General features: G+C 38.7%; 1 protein-coding gene across 1 annotated transcript; it reads right to left on the bottom strand.

Annotated features, from left to right (window-relative positions):
• Positions 1-332: 332 nt before the first annotated feature.
• LOC139721903 (calpain-15-like) lies at positions 333-16,583 on the bottom strand. The gene is made up of 12 exons (XM_071633232.1): positions 15,312-16,583; positions 13,677-13,897; positions 12,805-12,988; positions 11,223-11,373; positions 9,468-9,534; positions 8,708-8,833; positions 6,729-6,881; positions 3,983-4,147; positions 3,218-3,429; positions 2,301-2,452; positions 1,496-1,674; positions 333-775 (listed from the first exon to the last, which is right to left on the bottom strand). Exons 1-12 carry the CDS (start codon positions 16,581-16,583, stop codon positions 601-603), a joined length of 3,057 nt encoding a protein of 1,018 aa, XP_071489333.1. The 3' UTR covers positions 333-600.
• Between the last annotated feature and the right edge of the window lie 6,825 nt (positions 16,584-23,408).

Raw genomic sequence — 23,408 nt, 5'->3', positions numbered from 1 at the left:
CGGCAGATGATAGACACAACATTAGACTACAAAATTATGCCAAAAACAGAAATCTGATTGTTTTGACCAATTTTGATGACTTGACTTCAAACTTGATTTTCTCGGCTCAGCCGTCAGCGACTTTAGGATCCTTTTGTTGTAGCGGGTCACATATGAATCAGTGGCGGATCCAGAGGGGGGCGCAACCGGCGCATGCCCCCCTTTATTTCTCATTAAAAACAAAAGAAATAAAAGGAAAAAAAAATGAAATAAAACCCGGAAGTGACACCAGAAATATTAGTTGCGCCCCCCCCCCCCCCCCCCCCCCCCCCCGCCTTTACAGAATTCCTGGATCCACCCCTGTGAATAATTCATACTTGCATACATCCTGAAGCAGCAGGGAAAAAAATAACCCAGGTTTGAAAGGGCCTCCTGACTGTGCCATTCGGTCTCGGGTTCACCCGTTTCTTGCAATGCTCAATGTGGTGAGTTAGTCTCATTCCTCAGCTACGAGGCCTTGCCAAAAGGCTACTGGAACACTGGAGTGATTCCCAGCGAGTGAAAGAACGCTAATTGACAGTATTCAAGACAGTATTCAAGACAGCACACTACACCACCTCATCATAGAGGTCTCGGAGTGTGCAGTCCCACAATGTTCTCTGTCAACGGAGGTACATTGAGGAGACCAGCCGGTGCCCAAGGCTGGAGGTTGGTGTGGGGAGAGAGACGATGGGTGATGTGGTGACTGATGGTGTAGCTGGTGTCCACCACCTGGCTGAGCACTGTTAGTACTTGCCTGTAAAACGAGGGCAGCAGACAGAATAAGACCAAACTCAGCAATGGGAGCATGTTGACGTCCACGGTGAACCACTGACATTTATCACTAAATTCTTTATGCAACCTTGTTATAGGAATTTATGAAAGGAAATTTGATCTTCCTTTCTAACAGCCTGAATTTCATCGAAAGAGGAAATTGGTATTTTTTTCTCCAGTATTCTGCATGGGCTGATGCTTTGTTGTAGAAGACGTTAGGGAATGACTAGGACTCTAATTGCAATTGAATGCGTAATTCTAAATGTATAAATTTCCTCACTTTCATTACATTATTCTAGAACTATTTAATTGGAAATATGTATATTTTCAAAAACAATTTGTTACCATGGTGATGGAAAAAGACATCAGAGAATAACTTGGACTTAAATTGCAATTGAATGAGTAATTCAAAATCTCAAAATCTTTAGTCATTATTCTTACAATTTTCATCATACAATTGGAAAATATAAAAAATGTTCCCAAAAGAAATGTTATTTTGGCACTAGGGGAAGATGTCAGAAGGCTCATTACCTAAATCTGCTTGACATATGTCAGTCTACATGTGTGCTGAATTTGGTGCATTTAGACAAAGTTGAACAATTGGTCTGATATATTGGACTACTAGTACGCCACTGGACTAAAAGTCCTTCTGCCAATACGGATCAAGACTCTTTGTGTACCTGAAAGTCTCCCGCATACTCACCGATGCTGTTTGGGCACACAGTCGACAGTAACAAGGTCTCCCCGCGTGGACGTCACGTTGAAGCTACCGTTGCAGTCACATTTGATGTGGAGATTGGCATCTCTCCTCCCGTTCTCAATGACAATGATGATCCCCGCCCAGCCATGGTCCAGGTAGTAGCAAGTCACCCCCTCTCTTCCCTAGAGTAGCAAAAGTAGTATGAAGTGTTAATCATACAAACAATAGAAATCATAAGACTGATGGGTAAGGATTGTGATCAGAACATTATCAGGATGATTATATCATCAGTATCATTATAACTACTGCAACTATTGCCACTACTATGACTACTACCACCACCACTACTTCTACTACTACCACTACTACTACTACTACTACTGCTGCTACTGCTGTTGCTCCAACTGCTACTTCTACTACTACTATTACTGCTTCAAACCTTCCATACTTGAGTTTAAAAAATTGAATAAATGGAAAAAATATTTCGAAATAGTAATATGTAACGATCTTCCATATGTTGAATACAGCTTCTTTCCTGAAGGATCTCTCATCTAGACCATGGCACCATTTCAAGAAAGTTGTCAGCCCAAACAAGTTGTCAGTCTCTGGCAATCACCATAGTAACAGTCAGTGACCAGGGCTTCTCAGCCAGTCAAAACCAAGAATTTTACCAAAATTGTCAGACACTGACAACTTGTCAGGGCTGACAACTTTCATGAAACTGTGCCCAGGTCACCTCCCATGACGGTCTGCAAAGAGGAAAGTTAGAACATGAGTCAGAAAGAGGGAAAAAAGGAAAAATGCTCACTTCGTGTCGCTTCCCTTTCTGGACAGCCAGCTGGATGATGGCGTCTGCGATGCAAGTCTTTGAGGCGATCATTTGTCTCACTTCCACAGCCTTGGCACTGTGCACTGCTAGTGTGTAGTCATTGTGGGTTACTAGGGGAGGGCTGGATGGACCTGGTAAGTAGATCATGTGACCATGAAAGACTTGTACATTACTTCCATATCTATTATCATTACTTTTATTACAAAATTGTGATTTCACCATCATTACTTATATGACTCTCATCATCATTTCTATTATCATCATTACAACTATTACAACAACAACTACTACTACTACTATTACTACTACTAAATATTTATTTATTCATTTATCCATATTTGCTTTACCTGAGCCAAAGGTAAGTGTACATAGGCATAATTCTTTTCGTACTTCCATTTTACCATAATCACTTTTATCACCATCTATCATCATCTACCATTATAATTAACATTTATGAGTGCCCTAGGATGGGCAACCCTGGAGTAGATAGAGCTAGTTCAATGACTTTAGTACTCATGCAGGTCGTCATCTCAGACCAATCAGATAGAAGAATATGTAATGATCATTACACACATGAATGACAACGTAAAGATAATTATACTATATTCAAAAGACTTATATAATCTATTTCATCAAAACTTGTGACAGAAATGCATTACACAGTATGACACTTCATATTTTTTTTGGTTTTTTTTGTTTTTTGTTCAGCAAGCAACTCAAACTTTTTGTATAACTTTTTTGAATTACTGCTCCACTATCACTTGTACTCCCAGGATGTACAGTATCGCCTGAATCTCACTACTTAGTACAAATACCTTTACTCACAAGAGAGGTTTGCCCACTAAACTAACCCCCCCCCCCTTACCCCCTTTTCCCCCTTCTCCCCTTCAACTTACCACTCCTGGGCTGACCAATCTGCCAGTGGTTAAATGCGAGGCAAACGATGACGTACATGCCTTTGTCCAAGATGGCGCTGCAGCCCACGAATGCTCTCAGCTGACGCTTGCTGAAGCTGACGACCTGCGACATGTTCCTGGTTGTCATGCCGATGGCCTTCAGCACCACGATGGTCAGGTCCAAGGGGTTACGAGACGCCCGCTCCAGTCTCCTACAATGGGGTGGCACATACACGCAGTGTGAGGTGTGAGAATACTTCAAAAGTTTTATGGTTCATGTTCATAACATGCCGACTTTGCAAAACTATGGAATAATTTGCCAGACTATACGAATGCAGATTCATAAGAAAGCTGTCAAACTTTTCTGTTCAAAAAAGTTTGGGCTGTTAAAATTGAGAAGTCAATACAAATTCAACCCCTTGTTATTTCTTTATTGAGACATAGAGACTTAAACGATGTGCACTATACAAACGAGGTGGTAATATCATTATCATATCTGCATGGTTCTAACCAACAAATATTGGTTTCAACTTATGTGAAATAACTCATTGATCATCTGGTATCACAACATATTCATAAGCACAGTTGTCATTGGGTTGTTTGTTTGTTTGTTTGTTTGTTTATTTCATTTCCACAGCACTCTACTAACATACCATTTATCATTTATTCAGGATGAACATTCAACAGAAATCATGAACACGGTACACATTTCATTCCCTTGAAGAATTAAATAAAATGAACAATGAAATTAAATGATGACAATACCTCCATGTCTGGTACAGAGTGAAATCCACCTCTGTAGGTTCGGTGACCTTCAAGACAGTGACCTTGAGAGGCACAGTAGCCTGTACGCCAGCAGGAATACTACCCTGTAGTCTATTTTCAGTCCACTCTGGTCGCAGTTTGCAAATGTCGACACAGTCAAAGTATCTAAGTTTTGATAGAAGTCACAACCAAAGAAATACTTACAAAGAAAAAAAAATGCTTCAAATGCATGACAAATATGAATTAATTTTGTCTTCCAAGACTCTTTTCTGTTGAGTTCATTCCATTTCATGTTTCACTCAACTCATGTTTTCATTTAATGACACTGAGGCATCTTTGAGGAATGTGATTTTCTTTTCTCATCAATAGCTTAAATGATTTTTCTTCATCAATCAGACAGAGCATCATATCTCTCCCATGGGCTGAATACTGAATTATTGGCTGATATCTATTTTTTATAATTCTGTGTGGTATATCCCATGCACTAGTAGTTTACATTAGCTGGTATTTATGGGTCATTACCTTGGATTGATGAGAAAAGAAACAAAATGACATTTAGTTTGAGAAATGAAAACATTTTCCATTTCATACTAGTTCATCTCTCACAACACAGAGCATCTGCTTAAAGGACAAGTTCACCTTCATAGACATGTGGGTTGAGTGAATGCAGCAATATTAGTAGAACACATCAGTGAGAGTTTGAGCAAAATCGGACAATCCGTTCAAAAGTTATGAATTTTTGAAGTTTCTGCTCAGTCACGGCTGGATGAGAAGACTACTATAGCTTGTGATGTCACATGAGTACAATGATATAAAGAAAGAATAAAGAAAATTCAACATATTTCCATATTTCTCACATAACAAAAGAACACTCGACTTCTCTCTTTTAGAAGGCAGGGGGAATAATATTACCCTTAATATACATCAGTAGCAAGTCGAAGAAATGTGTACTTTATTCAAAAAGTAAAGTTTTGTGAAATTCTCTTTTTATTTTCCTTATATAGTTGTACGCATGTGACATCATACACTGTAGTAGTCTTCTCTTCCAGCAGTGACTGCGCAGATACTTAAAATATTCGTAACTTTTGAACGGATTGTCCAATTTTCCTCAAACTTTCGCTGATGTGTTCTACTAATATTGCTGCATTCTCTCAATCCTTATATACATGAAGGTGGACTCGTCCTTTAAGATATAAAAGTCTATTGTTGAATTTTCCAAGGCCAGTTGTATATGGGGCATTGGGTGTGCCAATTGAACATTTCTCTATCTTAGAGTACCAGATATTAGCACAAGCAAAAACTCTCTGGATAAGGAAGTTGTTTTCCTCTTAGATAAATGCACAAAAGAAAAAAAAACACACACAAAGAAAAGTAGAAAATGACATGAGTCACAGCTAATGGTGGATTATTGCCAAGCACATAAATAAACACTCTACAAGTGCTTAGTTTCATTTGTCATTGGCTCAACAAGGCAACACCCAGATCATTTATTCTAACCTTGTTGTAAGTATTTATACAGTTGTGCATATCAACATTAAAATTTGCTCACACACTAACAATGCCAAAGTGGGACTTGGCGCTACACCAATCATGACAAGGATTTGTAGCACTATACGTATTAAAGCTAGATTATTAGCATACAGAGAACTGGATTTCCTTTTAGCATCATATCCCCTGTGTGGTTAACACACTGCCAGATGGTATCATAGGCACTGTCAATGTCCAGTTTCTTAACTTGACACATCATCTGATATTTTATGCTCTTCTGATTAATCAGGGTCCTCCTCAGAAAAGGTATAGGTTTCTCTGCCACTGCCAATGCTGCTATTTAACCCTTCACCTCCTTTGAGTGTCTATTGACACAGAAAACCCCGTAGCATTGTACACACTGTCCAAAGTCCCTGGCAGTGAAAGGGTTAGAGAGCCAGTCACGATTCAATATTGCCTCAAGTGCACAAACTTACATGTAGAAACTGCTGGTGATGATCACATGCAATGTGTATGACAGTGAACAGGTTGAGATGTTCCATATTGCCTCAAGTGCACAAACTTACATGTAAAAAGTGCTGGTGATGATCACATGCAATGTGTATGACAGTGAACAGGTTGAGATGTGCTGTGTAGTGAATGCCCCTGTTCTACCCTGAGCTGTAGTTTGCCTCACGTGAAAATACATGAAGGAGAGCCAGGCGGCCATTTTGGGACATTCCTGGGCATGAATTTGTATTCTGATTTACAAGTCATAAGGTCAGAATCATCCCAAAAATTCAAAATCCTACTTCAGGCAATATTTCATTTCCCTAGGATAGGAGATAATTTTGTTTGGATGTCACAGCTCATCTACATGGCTGTCACAACTCCTGTTCCAGATGCACCATGAAATTAGGGCTTGCTCCCTACCTATCCACACTTACACTATCTGACCACAAGTGACTATGCATCGACTGGGTATTATCATTTTCAGCTTATGAGCAACACTTGACTGATAATATTATGTACAAGAAATTTCATGACTGACAACCAGTCATCTTCCAGTATTCCCAAATTCATTCTCCTTGATATTCAGCAAATTAAAACTTGGATATTACAATGCATTGCATCTCTCATAAACTTTCAAAGACTTGTCTATACTTCCTCCTTGTAACCCATTGAGGATGAGTCCCAAGTATACTCGGGCAGGTGTCTATGGGAAATGCGTGTTGTAGCAAAATCAGCCTGCCAACAGGTTAAAAAAATGTAATCTTACTTGATCATGTCCTTGAGAGACATCCAAAAAATCCCCTCGTCAGCGCCATGCGGCAAGAGGGTCTCCTTCATATCACTTGTCCATAGCGGAGAGCCGTCGGACCAGTCACCGTTCCAGGAAAAGTGACCCCACGGGTTACGCAGCTGAATCAACCTGAAAGGTACGCAAACACACATGTACAGACAGAACCCTTCTCCGCAAGACATACAAAACTGAGAAGTAACAAATAAAATAGATTTTTGCCAGACTGAGTGAAGATTCATGTGTGCTTACAATTGTGTGAACTTTTGCAGGCCACAAATCAAGGGCAAGATTTTGTACACAGTCTGGAAAAAAAAAAGTTTTATGATTGTTCTAATGAAGAACTAAAGAAGCACTCTGAGAGCGCAGACCTCCACCAAGCAGCTCATTTCCACCAAGGATCGTGTTCTTCCATAGAGATCAGTGATTTCCACCCATATGCATGCTGAAAATCGCCCGATTTCCCAATATAGGAAGCCTTTTGTTACGTCATCAACTTCAAGCTGTGCAGTGCACCTCGCCCTAGCAGAAACTAGAGCACACACTTTAGTGCGCGTATGAAAACCTCAAAAATGCGCAGCTTAAACTCCCAAGTTCATTGACCCTACATGCCAAAATATTGAAAATCCTTCATAAAATCCACAAAAATTTCTGGATCGCTACCACAATTTAATCACCTGTTCCTTGTGTCATTCTCAGCCTTTTCTGCAAGTTTCATCCAAATACATTCACAACTTTTAGAGTTATTTTGCACATGGACAAAGAAACCAACCAACAAACAAACTACCAGTAATGTAAACATAACCTCCTACTTTGGCGGAGGTAATAACGATGAATACATAGTCCTGTAGCTGAAAACAGTGTTGAGATCTCACTGACAAACCAGTCAGAGACATATAGTATTTATAGAGAGCTGCATGGCAAGCGTTCCACTTCATTGCACACTGTGAGCTCTGTACCAAAATGCCTGTAAAATTAAGACTGGAAGGTGTTCCAAAACATTTGAAAGCTTGTGCAGTTTGTAATCACATTCCAAGATTGATTAAAGGGATAGTACAGTTTTGGTGGAGATGAGAATTGGGTTTTTAATTTTGTGCGAGATACCAAGAAAACACTTATGATATAGTACAGAACATACCATTTTAAGAGGAATTCAAAGTTTATTTGACAAAAATCGGGTTTGGAATGACTGAAACATCAAAAAACAAAGTAAAACAAAGCGATCGTAATAAAGTGTGGGTCCCATACTTAATTAGAATCGCTCTTTTTTGATATCTCAGCCATTTCAAAATAAATTTTCATCAAATAAACGTTGAATTCCTCATAGAATTACATGCTCTTTCACATTTTATAATAGGTTTCTCATTATCTCACCAAAAAATGTTAGAAACCTGAAATTAGGTCTCAACCATAACTGTACAATCCCTTTAATCTGTAAGTTTTCATATTTTGACATGGATCATATGACAAACATGATGAGTCATCCTAGTGTACACACATAATAATAAATTACAGAGCCCATCTTTAATACACTGGTCTACATAACCATGAGGCAATACACAGGTCATGGAGAGAAGTATTATTGAGATTCACCTTATGAACGTCAAAATTACTGTACTGTATGGAAATGGATGTCTTTTTCACATGATATGATTTTGTGGGTAATTCATATGCACCTTTTTGAACAGGATTTTGCATCTACAGTGGACTCCCATTATAACAAATTCCTTGGGACTGGCAGTTTTCTTTCGATATATCGAAATTTCGTTATAACAGAGCAAATAAACAAATGAAATAACATAGAGAGGATACTGTTGTGGCCTAAAATTGTATTTTGTTATAACCAAAATTTTGTTACAACTGTATATGATCTGTGTTTTTATAGCGGGAGTGCACTGTACTGCAGCGCATTTAAAGCCCTTGATTGCATGTACGGTACCATGTTCTGTGACACTCACCTTTCTCCAAATATGTCCTGAATGTTTAGTACTGAATAGGAATGTCTTGGTCTTAGTCCCACCTCTTCATAATGACGTGGGTTTACTTTCATATTTCCGCTGCCACATGATGCACCCATAAGATACCTATCATGGTGAAATGCAATGTAAACACACAAGAAAAATGTAATTTGCGATTCCTTTACAGTATGTGAAGGTCAAAGAAATTTCACTGATAAATCCACATACAATGTACTTTTTAACATCAAAGGACAATAAAATGTACATACGTACAAATTCTACCATCATGATGTTATAAAACAGAGACTTGAACAGTGGTAATGCCGACTGTTGTGTAAAATCATGTATAATTGCAGTGCCAAAAACAGAAAAAAATGTAATACCTCATCATTTACCATTAAGCTATTTAAACCATTTTCACCATAGATAAATACATGAAATGCAATATCATAGCTCATCAATGTCTACAGCTTATCAATTGCATGATTTTTTGGAATAATTGATTGAAATGTGAACTTTCGGCTACAGAGAATGATAGGGTAGTGTGTGATCTCACATATGCAAAGATAGATTAAGTAATATAAATTTGGTCTAGATTTATCGTGGTAATAAGAAATAAATGTTTTGCACAAGGACAGATAAATGTAACAACTGACAGACATATACATGACTACTAAATTATATATAAAGAAGAACAAAAGAAACATAACACAAACCCTAAATAGTCATGTAAATTAACTTGTAATGACCACTCACTCACCCTGCTTCTTTGGCACTGATCAGCTTTGCCCAAATAAGGTCTGGATCTACAGAACTTTGATTTTTGCCTGCATACGGAAAGAATGGTGTGGCACAAATGAATATGAATTAAATGGCTACTGAATCTTATGGATTATTCCATGCACCTCATCACAACATACCAAACAAAAATCTTTATCTGTCTTCAGATGGGCATTGATAACTTCACTAAACTAGAAAAGCACTCTGAGAGCGCAGACCTCCGCCAAGCAGATACTTTCCACCGATGATCTTGCTCTTCCATAGAAATCAGTGATTTCCACCCATACGTATGCATGCTGAAAAATCGCCCGATTTCCCAATACATATATAGAAGCCTTTGTCAAACCCTCAGCTGCGCGGCGCGCCTCACTCTAGCAGAAACTACAAATTGTAGAGCACGCACTTTAGTGCGCGTATGAAAACCTCAAAAATGCGCAGCTTGAACTTCCACGTTCATTGACCCTATCTGCCAAAATATCAAAAATCCTTCCAAAAATTCATAAACATTTCTGGATCACTACCAAAATTTAATCATCTGTTCCTTGTGTCATTCTCAACCTTCTCTGCAAGTTTCATCCAAATCCGTGCACAACTTTTGGAGTTACTTTGCACACAAACAAACAAACAAACTATTAAACAAACAAACCAACAGTAATGAAAACATAACCTCCTCCCTTGGCGGAGGTTATAATGAGCATTAGTATTTAGTCAGTCTGAACACTGCAATTATATCATCATGTAAATAGAAATCTCATCATGAAATTTCATCGATTTCATCACAATCATCATCAAAAGCTTTCTTACCAGTATCTTCATCTCAATAGAATCATATTATCATGATGGCAAATTGATTTAAATTGTATTCAGTATCTTTATATGACATATCATTATCATCAAAATAAGATTATTGATATGACACTGTTACCATTATGAAAGAAAGTGTATCATGTCAAATTTCATTTTGTTTTCATCATCATCATTTCTACACTGTACCTACAATCAATGCAACATACTGTGATCATTTTACAAGAATAAGGTCCTACAGTATATCTACCAAGGGGCGCCTATCAAGTGCTTCTACTGCTCTTGCATTGAGGCCTGTCATCAACAATATCAGGCTCCGATTTATATACTACACTGTATGTTGAGAAGGACTGCTCAAGGACGCACGCACCAGGTAGGACTCAAAACAACAATCTTCATGAGGTAAGAGCCCTATTCATTGTATTACAACATCCCTGCTCATTTCATGTTTTTTTCAACTACGTACAACACTGTGGTCATCATCATTATCATCACCATTATCATTAACATTATCATCATCATCATGGATTCACTACAACCACCACCACCACCATCATCATCACCATCATTCTCATCATCATCATCATCATTACTACTACACCACCATCATAATCATTATCATTATCATTATCATTATCATCATCATTATTATCATTATCATTACTCCCACACCACCATCATAATCATAACCATAATTATTATCATCATTAATATTGAAGATAATACAATGCTTTTATTGCAAATATCACTGCCATTGCACATATCTATGCGCTTGGAGGAAAAAATACACTGTAAGACAGAAAGATGCTATCATATACAAACATAAATCATTCAAAATGCTGTATCACCTCAGTTATCCTAAATCATCAATATTTCTCTGCACACATCAAATCACACGCTGCAGCCAACACTACTGGTCCTCATGGCTCACCGGGGGGATGAAGCGGGAGACTTTCACACGGGGCTCCAGTGAGCGTTGCCAGGCCCTCAATACACCGACCAGCAGTCAGAGCTTCATAGCAACCACTCATCTTGGCCAACGCTTTCTCAATCAGGGGAACCCATAACTGCTTCCTCTTCGCCTGAGAAGTGTATAAATATATATGGGGGAGTGATTTGCATTGTCTACATGCATAGTGTGCCTGTCATAATACTGTGTTGATTGTCGATATCACCACTCTACATAGTCTGTAACCTAAACTAGATATATCGCTACGGCGACTGATATGCCTCCGCCATAATGCATGGTTCTCCTAATAGGTGTATAGTACAATGTCTTGACAATGTGTAATGACAGTTTCACACAATTGGCAAAATATCAAAATGACAGGTTTGACACAAATGTGCTGAATGTTCACTTTCCTAGAACTAGGTTCAATTGGATGAATGATTAAAATGTCAGAGTGCAGGTATTTGGGGAACTGATGATTTTTACTTGACTTTTGACCCTTTTATAAGTTTATGCATTGAGTAATTTGCAAGGTATTGAGAAAAAGTATAATTTCAGTATCAAATGGGAAAATAGCATTATCTAAACCCTTCGTTTGACCTTTGACCTCACAGTTCCACAGAGAATCACTGTTAGTTAGAACATGCATAAATATGTAAGTTTCATGATGATACCTTGAGTTACTATCGAGATATGGAGGAAAAAGTGCAATTTAGCACTTTCACTTGACCTTTTACCTTTTGACCTTTGACCTTTTGGCAAGAAACTTCCCCAAAAATATATATTGGGTAATACATGCCATACATCAAGTTTTAAAAAAAACCTTCAGGCATATTGCATTTTAAGGAAAGTAGTGATATTTTGAGGAGTTGACCTTGACCTTTGACACCCCTGACCTTTGACCCATGACCCCCAACTTCCCTAGATAATCACTGCCCATCGGTACAAGCATATATACTAAGTTCCATGAAGATACCTTGAACCATTTGCGAGATATGGAGAAAAACATGAAATTTCAAATTTTTTTTCACAAAATAACCTGTGACCTTTGACCTTTGACCCTGTGACCCTAAAATCCACACAAAGTATTATCCCCCGAGGATATACCCTCATACCAAGTTTGATGTAAAACCACCACACGGTTCTTGAGATATCGATAAAAACAAAACGGGACGTACGGACGGACGGACGGACGGACGACCCGAAAACATAATGCCTCCGGCCACTTCGTCGCGGAGGCATAAAAAAAAAAAGACCTTTATATTCTTCATTATTTATCTACACGACAATTGCACAGCACTCTGTGTTAAACCTTCTTTTGAATCCACATAATTTTTATTGAAAAATAATGTAGAACTTTCAAACTGGATGGCCTTCATTTATTCAATCAGAAAACATAACTGCAAATTGGATCATATCTGCACTAAATGCAAAGACAGCCGTTTGTCACGAAGCAAAGACTGTTGAAATTATTGATCTTTTCCACGCAAGCAATGTGGCTGCAAAAAGTGGGTCTGACATCTTCTATCATACATTCTAAAGCTGTTCCTTATTAAGCACAAACCTTGGAGTAAATGAGGTAGCCTTTGTCTTGACAAGGAAGTAAGTCATCAATGAGCACAGTCTCCCAGATTCCGTCGCGACACAACCTTACTTGATAGGCGCCCTCTGTGTTCACCTCCTGGGTGATCATGATGCGCTCCAGCAGTTCAGCTTTCTCCGCCAAAACCGACAAGGCACTCAAAAACCTGTATTTGACATTATAAGAAATGCATTATTGATGTCAAATAAATGGACAATCAGTTTATTATACTCATATGTTATTTGACACAAGTTTGATATCAACCCTTATATTGGAATGGGCCCAGTAGTTCCCATAACTTCCCATTTTACCTTTTTCCTATTTTTTCCTCTCCTTTTTACAATGCTTCTCTCTTTTTTCCACAAAAATCTGCATTACCTGACATGTGCAAAACCAACCAACTGAACATAATTGAGGAATTGGGCAGTAAGCCAAGCTAACAAAGTTGTGCCAGCAGCAAAAGGAAACAGGATATCTATCTGTAGTTAAAGTCATCGTTTGTACAGGGTACTATCTGTTTGTTTTGTGAACATTAGGGAAAGGGCAAGCTGCAATGGTGAAAATTGGAATTCTTAATGTTGTGACCCAGCTTGATGCACATATACTGAATGGTATAGTTGGGCATCCAACACATCGACACCCTAATGTTTTTCTATGAATAGATACTTAAAATGTCTCACAATTTGCCTGAAATTTTACTCACATGTAAAGAAAATACTCTGAATTCACAAGCGCGCATGGAAAATGCGATTTGCGGTACACGCTCCAAGATAACTGCTTCGAACGCGTGGGTTGTTATTTTGACGCGCTCAGTTGGCATCTTGTGCTGTTGTGCAGACTTAGCGGTACATTACCAGCAGTTTCCCAGCACACCCTGAGAGATGTCACTGGGGCGTGGGTTCCTGAAGATCACCCAGGGGAGAGGGGAGTCGTCACAGGGTTTGAGTTGGACCTTGGATGGGCGCAGCCATCGACATTCAAAACCTTCAGGGTAGGCGTGGGCAGACTTTGAGTTGGGAAAGAACAATGAGCTGGGGATCGGTGGAAAGGTGTCATCGATGAATTCCGTCTTCAGCTACAGAGAAGAAAGTTAAATAGATTTGAGACAATATTTGAGATAAAAATAAAACAAAACATTGCCAGAGACTTTCTCATATGCTTTTCCCCCCTATATGCCATGATAAATATCTTCCTGGCAGATTCCCACTTAAAGTGCACTGTGACAGATGTAAACAAACCCAATACATTGTCAGTCATGCATAATTCCTTTGTACTTTGGAATAAAAAGTCTACTTGGATCTGTCAATAATCTCATTTTACAGATAATACCGCTCACAACACATATGCTCACCCTTTCAATGTGATAATAAATGCTGCATTTGAAAAAAGCATTAGGATGACAGATTAAAGGAAACCAAAACCCAAAGAGAAATGTGGATTGAGTGAAGTCAGCAACATTAGTAGAACACATCAGTGAAAGCTTGAGGAAAATCAGACAGGCGATGCAAAAGTTATGAGTTTTTAAAGTTTTGGTGTTGGAACTGCTGGATGAGGCGACTACTAGAGGTTATGATGTCATGTGTGGACAACAATATAAAGAAAACGTAAAGGGAATTCCACAAAAATTCGTTTTTCATGAAAATTACACATTCCATCAATTTGATACTGACACATGTTAAGGGTAGCAATTATTCCCCCTGCTTTCTGAAAGCCGTTAGTCAAGTGCTCTATCATTATGCTACAAAAGTGAATTTTTGTGGAATTCCCTTTATATTTTCTTAATATTGTTGTCCACACAGACGTCATAACCTCTAGTACCGTAGTAGTCTCCTCATCAAGCGGTTCCAATACCAAAATCGTAAAAATTCATAACTTTTGCATCGATTGTCCAATTTTCCTCAAACTTTCACTGATGTGTTCTACTAATGTTGCTGCTTTCACGCAATCCACATTTCCCTTTGGGTTTTGGTTTCCTTTAACCCTTTTCAGTGCCAGGACTTTGGACAGTGTGTGAAATGCTGTGGAGTTTTTCAGTGCCAATTGGTACTCAAAGCACATAGGATTAAGGATGGTTTCTTTTTTCTCTATAAGCTTACTGCAAGATAAATCGTTTCCTTTTGAACCATGTACTTTTTAGAGTGTACATTCTAATAGAGGAATATAGTATGCATGCTACAGTTTCACGACGACTCTTTGCCACAATGACCAATCAGAAATGTCCTTTAATGATCATAGTTTCTATTCCAATGAATGACATAGACTTGGTTCTTTGTGGTCTTTTCCCATAATGAAGGATATACACTGTACAGCACCTAGTGATACCAAATTCAAGTTTTCTTTGACAGTGCAAATTCCAAAAGTAAATAGTTAGTAAGGAAGCAGGCACACCAGAGATATCAAGACAAATGTTTATAACTGTACGGTTTCACTTCCACTTCCATCCAAACCCATCAGATCACAAACTTTTAGAGTTTTAGAGTAATTCTCACCATTTTGCAGGACTGTCTGATTTTGTTGAACTGCTTTCCAGCTTCAAGCACATCATGCTTGCGCTTCGACTCCGTCATGATACTTTTCTGCCGCTTGCATGCTGGCCTCTCCGGTGTGGATGCGCCATCCCGAATTGGTATATTCCCGCAAAAAGCGCAGCTCGTAGACGCATTTGGATTCATACGCTTGCATTCCGCACAACTCCACTGACCACTGTGATTGGCGCCATGGGTTCTGTCCGACAGTCTCGGGGTTTCACACATGCAGCACGCCGTCATCTCGTCGAGATTGATGTACGTACATTCGCGACACGACCATTCGTTCTCCTTGGGCTGGAAGAGGCTGGCACCTTGCGAGAATGGTTTACTATGGCCGCAAGCTATGCACTCCTTGCTGTCCTCCCTGTTTTCAAGGGTGCACTGCTGGCATGCCCAATCTTTCCGGCGGACAGCAGTTCGATGTTGATTTATTCCAGCCTCCAATGCCAAGTTGACGCCAAGAGACAAAGATTCTATATCGTCTTCCCCTAGATCTATAATTTCCTCGTCTGCCCCTTCCGGTGTACTGTCAGGGGATGATGACGATGGTGCATAGAAAGGAGACTCAGGAGAAACGTCTCTGATCGCATCTTTATCTGCCTTTGATGGAGACACAGACAAGCCACTGACGTGGTTACTTATCTGTTCTTCTGGCATCAAGCTTATACTTGTAGGAGGGTTCACTGATGTCGGTGAGACCATGAGATGCTCTGGTATGTCGGTGGGAACAAATCTTTCTTTCCTACCCCCACACATAACACAAAATTTTGCCTGTCTGATGTTTGTGTATGTACAGCGCCAACAACTCCACTCCTCTGGCAGGATGCCATTCCTCTCCTTCAGCTCCTCATTTATCCCTTCTGCTCCAGGGGATGCAGGTGTCACGGATTCCTCAGCCTCAGCTTTCGAATCCTTACTTCTTGGACTTGAAGGTGGACTCCATGTGTTCACGATGGCTGGCACAATTTGGTCAGCGATGTAGTTTTTGGCGGCTCGGAACATGGAGGGCATATCTCTCAGTGAGGGGCTGTGTGGAGGGGGTGGAGATGGCACGGCTGGGGTGGATTCTGCCCCCCTGGTGCTAGTGAGGTCCACAACAAGTGGCTGATTGGCAGGGCGTTCGGTGTTGCACACCTGGCATGCCAATGTCTCACCATAATTTATCAGAGTGCATGTCTTACAAGTCCAACTGTGACTAGTGTTGGATGGCACAGTTTTGGTGTCTTCCGCCATTGTTGTTTGACTGTGTTAAGATGACTTCAAAGAGTGTCAAGACTTAAACTCTTGTATTTGATGAACATCTGAAGCCGTAGACATACCCACAAACTTCACAGAGACATCATCCAGTGACCACAGGCTTAAGAGATCTGAAAGGAATTTTCAAATTGAGAGAAGAATATGGAATAATTGGCAAAAAGAAGAAATTGGGGCAAAATGATATTACAGCAAAAAGTTCTTACTGACAATCAAAATCATAGAAAAACTGACAATTTGAGGCATTCTCAATTGCTGAAAATGCAAACACAAATGCTCACCACACAAAAAAAAACACACACACACATAAAGAAACTACACTACTCTTCAAGCAATTATTTGTTAGTAATTTGCCATCTTGGTGCTTTTTACGGATGTTAATACACTGTACTGTACATCAGTTTCCAATTCTGCTTGACAAGATCAAATTGTGGACTCAACTATCAACAGCACACTTGACAGTTTTTTGTTTCTTGCCATGATGGCTCCACAGGTCTGTCATGTAATTGTGGCATGTAAGCATGTAGTTTCAAAGTCCAACTTAAAGCCTATTCCTGGCCCAAGTATTTAGACAAGCTGTATACTTCCGCCAGCAGTAAGTAATTCCCTTGTGCTTTTAACCGAAATTAAGCACTGAGTATCATAGCAAACCCAAGATTATATGTATAATTTTAATATTTTTTTATTTCTTTTTTTTTGAAATTTGCAATGGTAGGTATTAGATGATTAGATATTAATGACTCCGTAGGTTTATATTTTCTAAGATCATTTCAACATGTCACATATTTTGGATTATCAATGGAGTCAGGAAGATTAAAAATTATTACTGAAGAACCTTTCTGAGTAGGGACAAGAATGTGATATTGGGTGGGGATTATACGTTTACATAAAGTTTTGCTGGCTTCTTTTTAAAACTGCAAGTATAAAGACTTTGACAGTACATACACGGCTGTTATCCAGTCAGCTGTCTGAAATAATAAATGGGAAAATTTCATAATGGGAATGATTGTTTTAAAAAGCAATACAGAAAATAAACTACTGCTATTATCAAAATCCTCGCCATCATTATTACTATCAGTATCATACAAGATATGTTATCTAGAATTAAAAGGGAATTGCTATGTGTACACTTGAGTCTAGTTATTTTGAGAAATCTGATAAGAACCTGTGAATTTTCTGTGTCACTGCCCCAGATGAATCATGGAGCTAGGTTTGTACTTTGCATTTATTACAGTGCAATGGATGACTGAAACGGACCTACCAGTACTCACATACAGGCTTATGATTAGCTACTTTTTTGTACCATCATAAACAGCATGCACAAGACTGTTTTTTTTTAAACCTTGATGTTGGGCATAAAGTATACAGTATACATCTTGCCCCTATGTACCCTCTTTTGTCTTGCTGCAAATATTTTCTTTTGCACTACTATTAATTTTGCATGTGTAGGGCAAGAGCATTATGGGAATATAGTAATAGTGTCTGGGTCATATTAAACAGCTCAATTCATGTTCCTTGCCTTCTCTAAATATGACTTGAAGGAGTTTACACTGTTGCGATTGATGGCTTCCAGCAGTAGGCTGTTCCAAAGGTTGACTATATGATGAGAAAAATCCCTCATTTTTCTTCCTCTTTTTTTTTGCGAGCAAGACAGGGCTGCAGCCTCACTGACATTGCAATATATTTTTTTGAATTGCAGCAAATCCAAATGAAACATTTGAATGCCTAGCTCAGTGAAAACAAGACTATGAGCAAACGTGTCGTAAGAAACAATTACCGTACTACACTTGAACATCAGTCAGCTAACATGGTATCAAATGTCACATTAATTAAAGTGCATCAAAATAGTAGCTTTGGGCATAGATCTACAGTACAATGCACCATATCATTGTGATGTGTCAAAGTGTGGGCATAATTATCACATATCCCCTTGCTTTAACTCTTTATGTGCCACGTTCGCACGTCTGACTCAGTCGACGGCGTGCCAACTTCGCATATTCTGCTCAACGCACAAAGCCGCTTAAACCGACTGATAAATCGCTAATCCCGCAGTACAATGAAAGCGTTTCTCGCGCTTTTGTTCCTCTAACATACGGCTTGCATTCTATGTGGTGATTGACTATCAAGCGGTGTTCCCAACTAGATTTGCGTGTACATTCTAAGTTTCTGTTACGCTTTTATGTGCAAAAGTCATGCCTTTACAGTAATGTAGTAACTGATCATTCAAAAGAAAAATTGAAAATAGATTTGTCATACAATTTATATCAAAGCAAAGTTTGGCATTCCTCTCTAACTTTGCTCACTATTGTGTCCAGCTTAACAGAAAGTTGTAGAAGCTATACAAATTGGAAAAACCGAACTCATTCTCAAAGCATGACTACCTTCTTGTCTCAGAATAACGTGGCACACAGGGGGTTTCCACAATGGCACATAAAGAGTTAAAAAGAAACATTTCTTCCTTGGCTTTGATTCAAACAACTTTGCATGGAAAAAAACTACAACAACCCAACTAAAACCTTGGTCTTATGCTGTTTGTTATGTATATCAATGAGCTCCCCGAGCAGGTTACTTCCAGTTTTTCAGTGTTTATTTATTTCCTGATGAAACAAAAATCTTCAAGCATGTTACTTCCAATAATGATGCTGCTTCTTTGCTGAAAAATCTTACATGTCTCATTTCCTGCTCAAATAAGTGGCTTCTCAGGTTCCATCCAGAAAAGTGCTGTGTCCTTAACAGTTGGTAATCAAGACAAGCAGCATGATTGTACTATGAATATTGGAAGTGTTGTACATAATCTATCACATGTAGATTCATGTAGGAATTTGGGAGTGGTGGTTGATTCTAAACTTGATTATGATCAGCATTTTCAGGCACAAATTTAGCCAATAGCTTGATGAATTTTCTAAGAATTAAACAAGGACAATTTCTTACTAAGTTCTGGTAAGACCTCACTTAGAATACGCCCATGCAGTATGGAGTCCTTGATTTGAAAAAAAAAAAAAACAACAACAACAACAACAACACAACACCAGAGAGCCACACAGCTGGGAAATGAGATAAGAGCGCTGTATTATGAACAGTAGGTTGATTCATCTTGGACTCCCAACTTTGGCTTACCGCCGGGCGAGAGGTGATATGACTGAAGCACCTAAATTATTTCATATTCATAAATATGATCAAAAGATAGCACACGCCTGATTTAGGTCTGATGACAAAACGAACATGAGAACATGGCAAAAAGACCAGTGCATATTTTTAGATCACGTACCACTGCAAGAAACAAATGTCGTTCCAATGTTACATGCAAATTAGGAAGCCCTGGAATAATAGCAAAAAACTTAATAGATGCACCCAGTGTCTATACAGCTTTGAAATTGGTTTAGATAAGTTTTGGAATGATGAACCCATCAAGTTCAAGTGTGATACCACCCCGCCTGGTTATGGCCCAGCGCCCAGCTTACTTCAAGACGGAACAATTCTGGATCTGAATATAAAGGCCTACCTAAGCCTCCATTCAGAATCATCCATATAGGTAGGTAGGTGTGTAAAAAAAGAGATCTGCTGCTGGGATGCTTGATCAGGTGACTGGCTTTATTTAGGCCAGATATTCTCTCTTAGAAGAACTTTATTTAGACCACATCTAGATTCTATTCATTTCACATTTTCATTGTTCATGCAGACGGAAATACAAGTTTATCAATACAAGTAAAGTCTAGACTACAAAGTACTAGTAGTACAGTATTGTACTTGATTTGTGTATTGTAAAAGTAGATATTTTCGCACTACTAATTTTTTTTTTTGCACTCGGCAGGGTAGTAAGAAGAGTTTCAAGTGTTTTTAATTCCGCAAATTCAAGACTTCACTCAGCTATTGGAACATATGGGAAGCAAAAATATTAGCGTGCTTTTGTTTTTACGCCAGTTTCCGGTTGCGCAAAATGCACAAGAATATCGACACCGTGAAAATTTCAACTTTAACAAAATTTACAGTACCTTAATAATGTTATACTTTCAAAGCCATGCATAGCTGTTTGCTATATATAGCTATAGTGAGTACCGGTATAGAAAATGCATATTGTGTCACATTTGTTGCAATGTGCCTACAAAAACATTGAAAGTAGACAGATATATTATGTGTAAAAATATCCCTAAGGACCCTAACAAATCAGAACAAATTTAAACCACAAGAAAATTACAAACATGACAATTGAATCAATCTGCCCAACTAGGCCAGGCGGTCTAGCTTGTTCTAGAGTGGTGATACACCAAAGCCAAAATAACCTCCTTTGCTCGATCTCTGGGAAAATTTCTCCACATTCCTTTGCCATACATTCACAATGCACTTTTTCAGACTAAATACACCTGTAGAAGTTCTATTCCAACCAATATATTCCATGACATTTGCAGTATGCGAACGGGCGGCATCTTTACCGTGTTTCCTGATGTTGACGGTCGTATTGTTGACGGTCTATATAAACGTTCGCGCCTTCAGAGTCGTGGACCAGCTCCCAGCCAAGTGCGCTCGGCTCTGCCCGGCCCGGCTAGGTCGGTCGGGAAGAGGTACGTTGATGCGACCCGGCAGATCGCTCCATGTAGCGGCGCGGCATCCGGCACAGAGTTCATCCCTAAAACAGATCAGCCATGGAAGACACACCTCTTGCGATCTTGCAGGACTCTTGCAGGACTTGGAATTCTGAAAGCGACTATTTCGGCCTCATTTACAGACCTAAGTCTTATCTTGCAAGTTCATGATCTACTCTCGATCGACTTTCACAGCTATATCCGTCAAAATGATGACGAAAGAACAAGATGATCAAAACACGAAATTACTTCCTCTCAGCGAGCCCTCCGCTCTGCAAGTATCTTCTTTAGCTACACAAGCGCTATGATACGCCAAGCAGCGCAAGATCATTTTCTTCTACACAACAGAAAAATCGATACATTGAATTCGACATGATCTTTTCTGTTTTTCCATAACCTTTTATTGATTCCATATACAAAACAAATTCATGAAAAATCAAATGACATATATTGAAAAATTCACGATTCAGCATAACACAATTCTAATGAAATTAAGCCAAGCTGTACTTTCAGCAAAACAGTACATTCATAAAGAATATACAATGCACCGAAAAAAAAACAACAACATGCACTGCTCACTTACTTTCGTTAAAATCAAATCGAGCTGTACTTTCAGCAAGACAGTACATTCATAAAGAAAAAAAAATACTTTACGTGTCATAAATCTATACAAACACTAAAGTGGAATCGATTCCTCTTTTATCATCCCCCCCCCCCCCCCCCCCTGTCTACCTCCTCCCCTCCCAACTGTACCCTTCCCATCCCCTTCCCCCTTCCCCGTGGACATCTGGCTCCGGGTCCTTCCATACTTGTCTCTATACTTTCAAATTTTCCCATTTACTGAAATGAATGGTTAAAGTTCCCCTCATTGATGCTAATTTCCTTTCCTCAAATCTATCCTCTAAGATATTATTTTTTATTTCATTATATGTAGGCGGCTTTCCATATTTTTTTACTTAAAAAAGATAAATAAATAAATATCTAATCAAAATTTGAATATATTCCCATATTGCCCTCTTTCCTCCCGAACAGAATTTCTTCCCAAGTACAATTTTTAAATCAACATCATCTATCATTCTCTCACATAATTTCCAGATTAACTTCACATGCTCACAAGTGTAAAATAAATGTTTGTATGTTTCTTCTTCTTCTTTTTTTCTTCAAAAAAAAAGAAAGAAAGAGAGCATTTACTTGCAATAAAACCGAACCGGAAGAGATGATGATTTGCATAAGTATGATACCATGCACCAGTCTAAATTGAAACTCTCGTAATCGGCTATTTAGTGTGCATTGTCTTGGCCTTGAAAATATGTTTTCTATACATGACATGATCGCTCATAACAATCGATCTAGGCCTACTGAGGGTATCAACAAAACTGAATGTTTGTTTGTTTGTTTGGTTTATTTCTGCATTTTCTTTCTCCAAATACAATTGCAAATGAAAACAAAATGATAACAGATACATACAAATCAATACAAAGAAAAATCATTTGCGTAACAACATTCAGTCTGAAGTGACATAATTATGAATCAAAATAACATATTAAGGCATACTGTATCTATTAACAAAGGAGAAATCAATACAGGGGACCGTCATCATATTAAGCAGAGCTTGACGTGGATGAGGCCCTATCTGAATATGTGATACCAATGTAATACAACACCAATTATAATGTACTCATAAAACTCTTAATCTTAATACACGAAACACATTTTGCTGCAGAAAAAAAAACAGAAAAGAAAAATAGTGACTTGGCGCTTTAAAACAAGAGAAAAAACAGCACGCGGCACCATTGACTACTGCATGGTATAGTAGACAATAAAAGGGGTGCGAGTGACAGTGCGTCGTGTGTGCAGGTGACAGTGCAAGAGAGAATAAAGGCTGTTATAGCATGCCTATTTTGGGGGTAAGGTATACGCTTTACTGAATGTATGCAATATCATTATCAAAGAAAGAAACGGGAGGGAATGAAAAAAAAAACACTTTGCATGGATCAGGGCTTACTGACACTTCAGAAAAAAAATGTTCATTATTGTAATCAAGGGTGGATGATGGAATCGAAATCATATTGTTTGAAAAAAAAATGAAAATAACATATAACTAATGAATAAATACCACTAAAAATATTTGTGTGTCAGTGATATAATGATATATTTTGTATACAATCCATAGTAAAAAAAAGCAGATGCGGTACACGGTATAGGCCTATGTGATCCATGTTTG

The sequence above is a fragment of the Diadema antillarum genome, unplaced genomic scaffold, assembly GCF_040938485.1.
Source record: "Diadema antillarum isolate AM-2024a unplaced genomic scaffold, OU_Dant_1.0 scf00000014, whole genome shotgun sequence".
In the NCBI taxonomy this organism is placed as follows: Eukaryota; Metazoa; Echinodermata; class Echinoidea; order Diadematoida; family Diadematidae; genus Diadema; species Diadema antillarum.
This window is presented reverse-complemented; position numbering and strand designations above follow the sequence as displayed.

Coding starts and splice junctions, on each gene's coding strand:
- LOC139721903 (XM_071633232.1), bottom strand. CDS start 16,583: ATGGCGGAAGACACCAAAACTGTGCCATCCAACACTAGTCACAGTTGG. Junction 12,989..13,676: donor GGTGTGCTGGGAAACTGCTG/GTAATGTACCGC, acceptor TGTCAAATACAG/GTTTTTGAGTGCCTTGTCGG. Junction 9,535..11,222: donor TCTCCCGCTTCATCCCCCCG/GTGAGCCATGAG, acceptor TTCCGTATGCAG/GCAAAAATCAAAGTTCTGTA.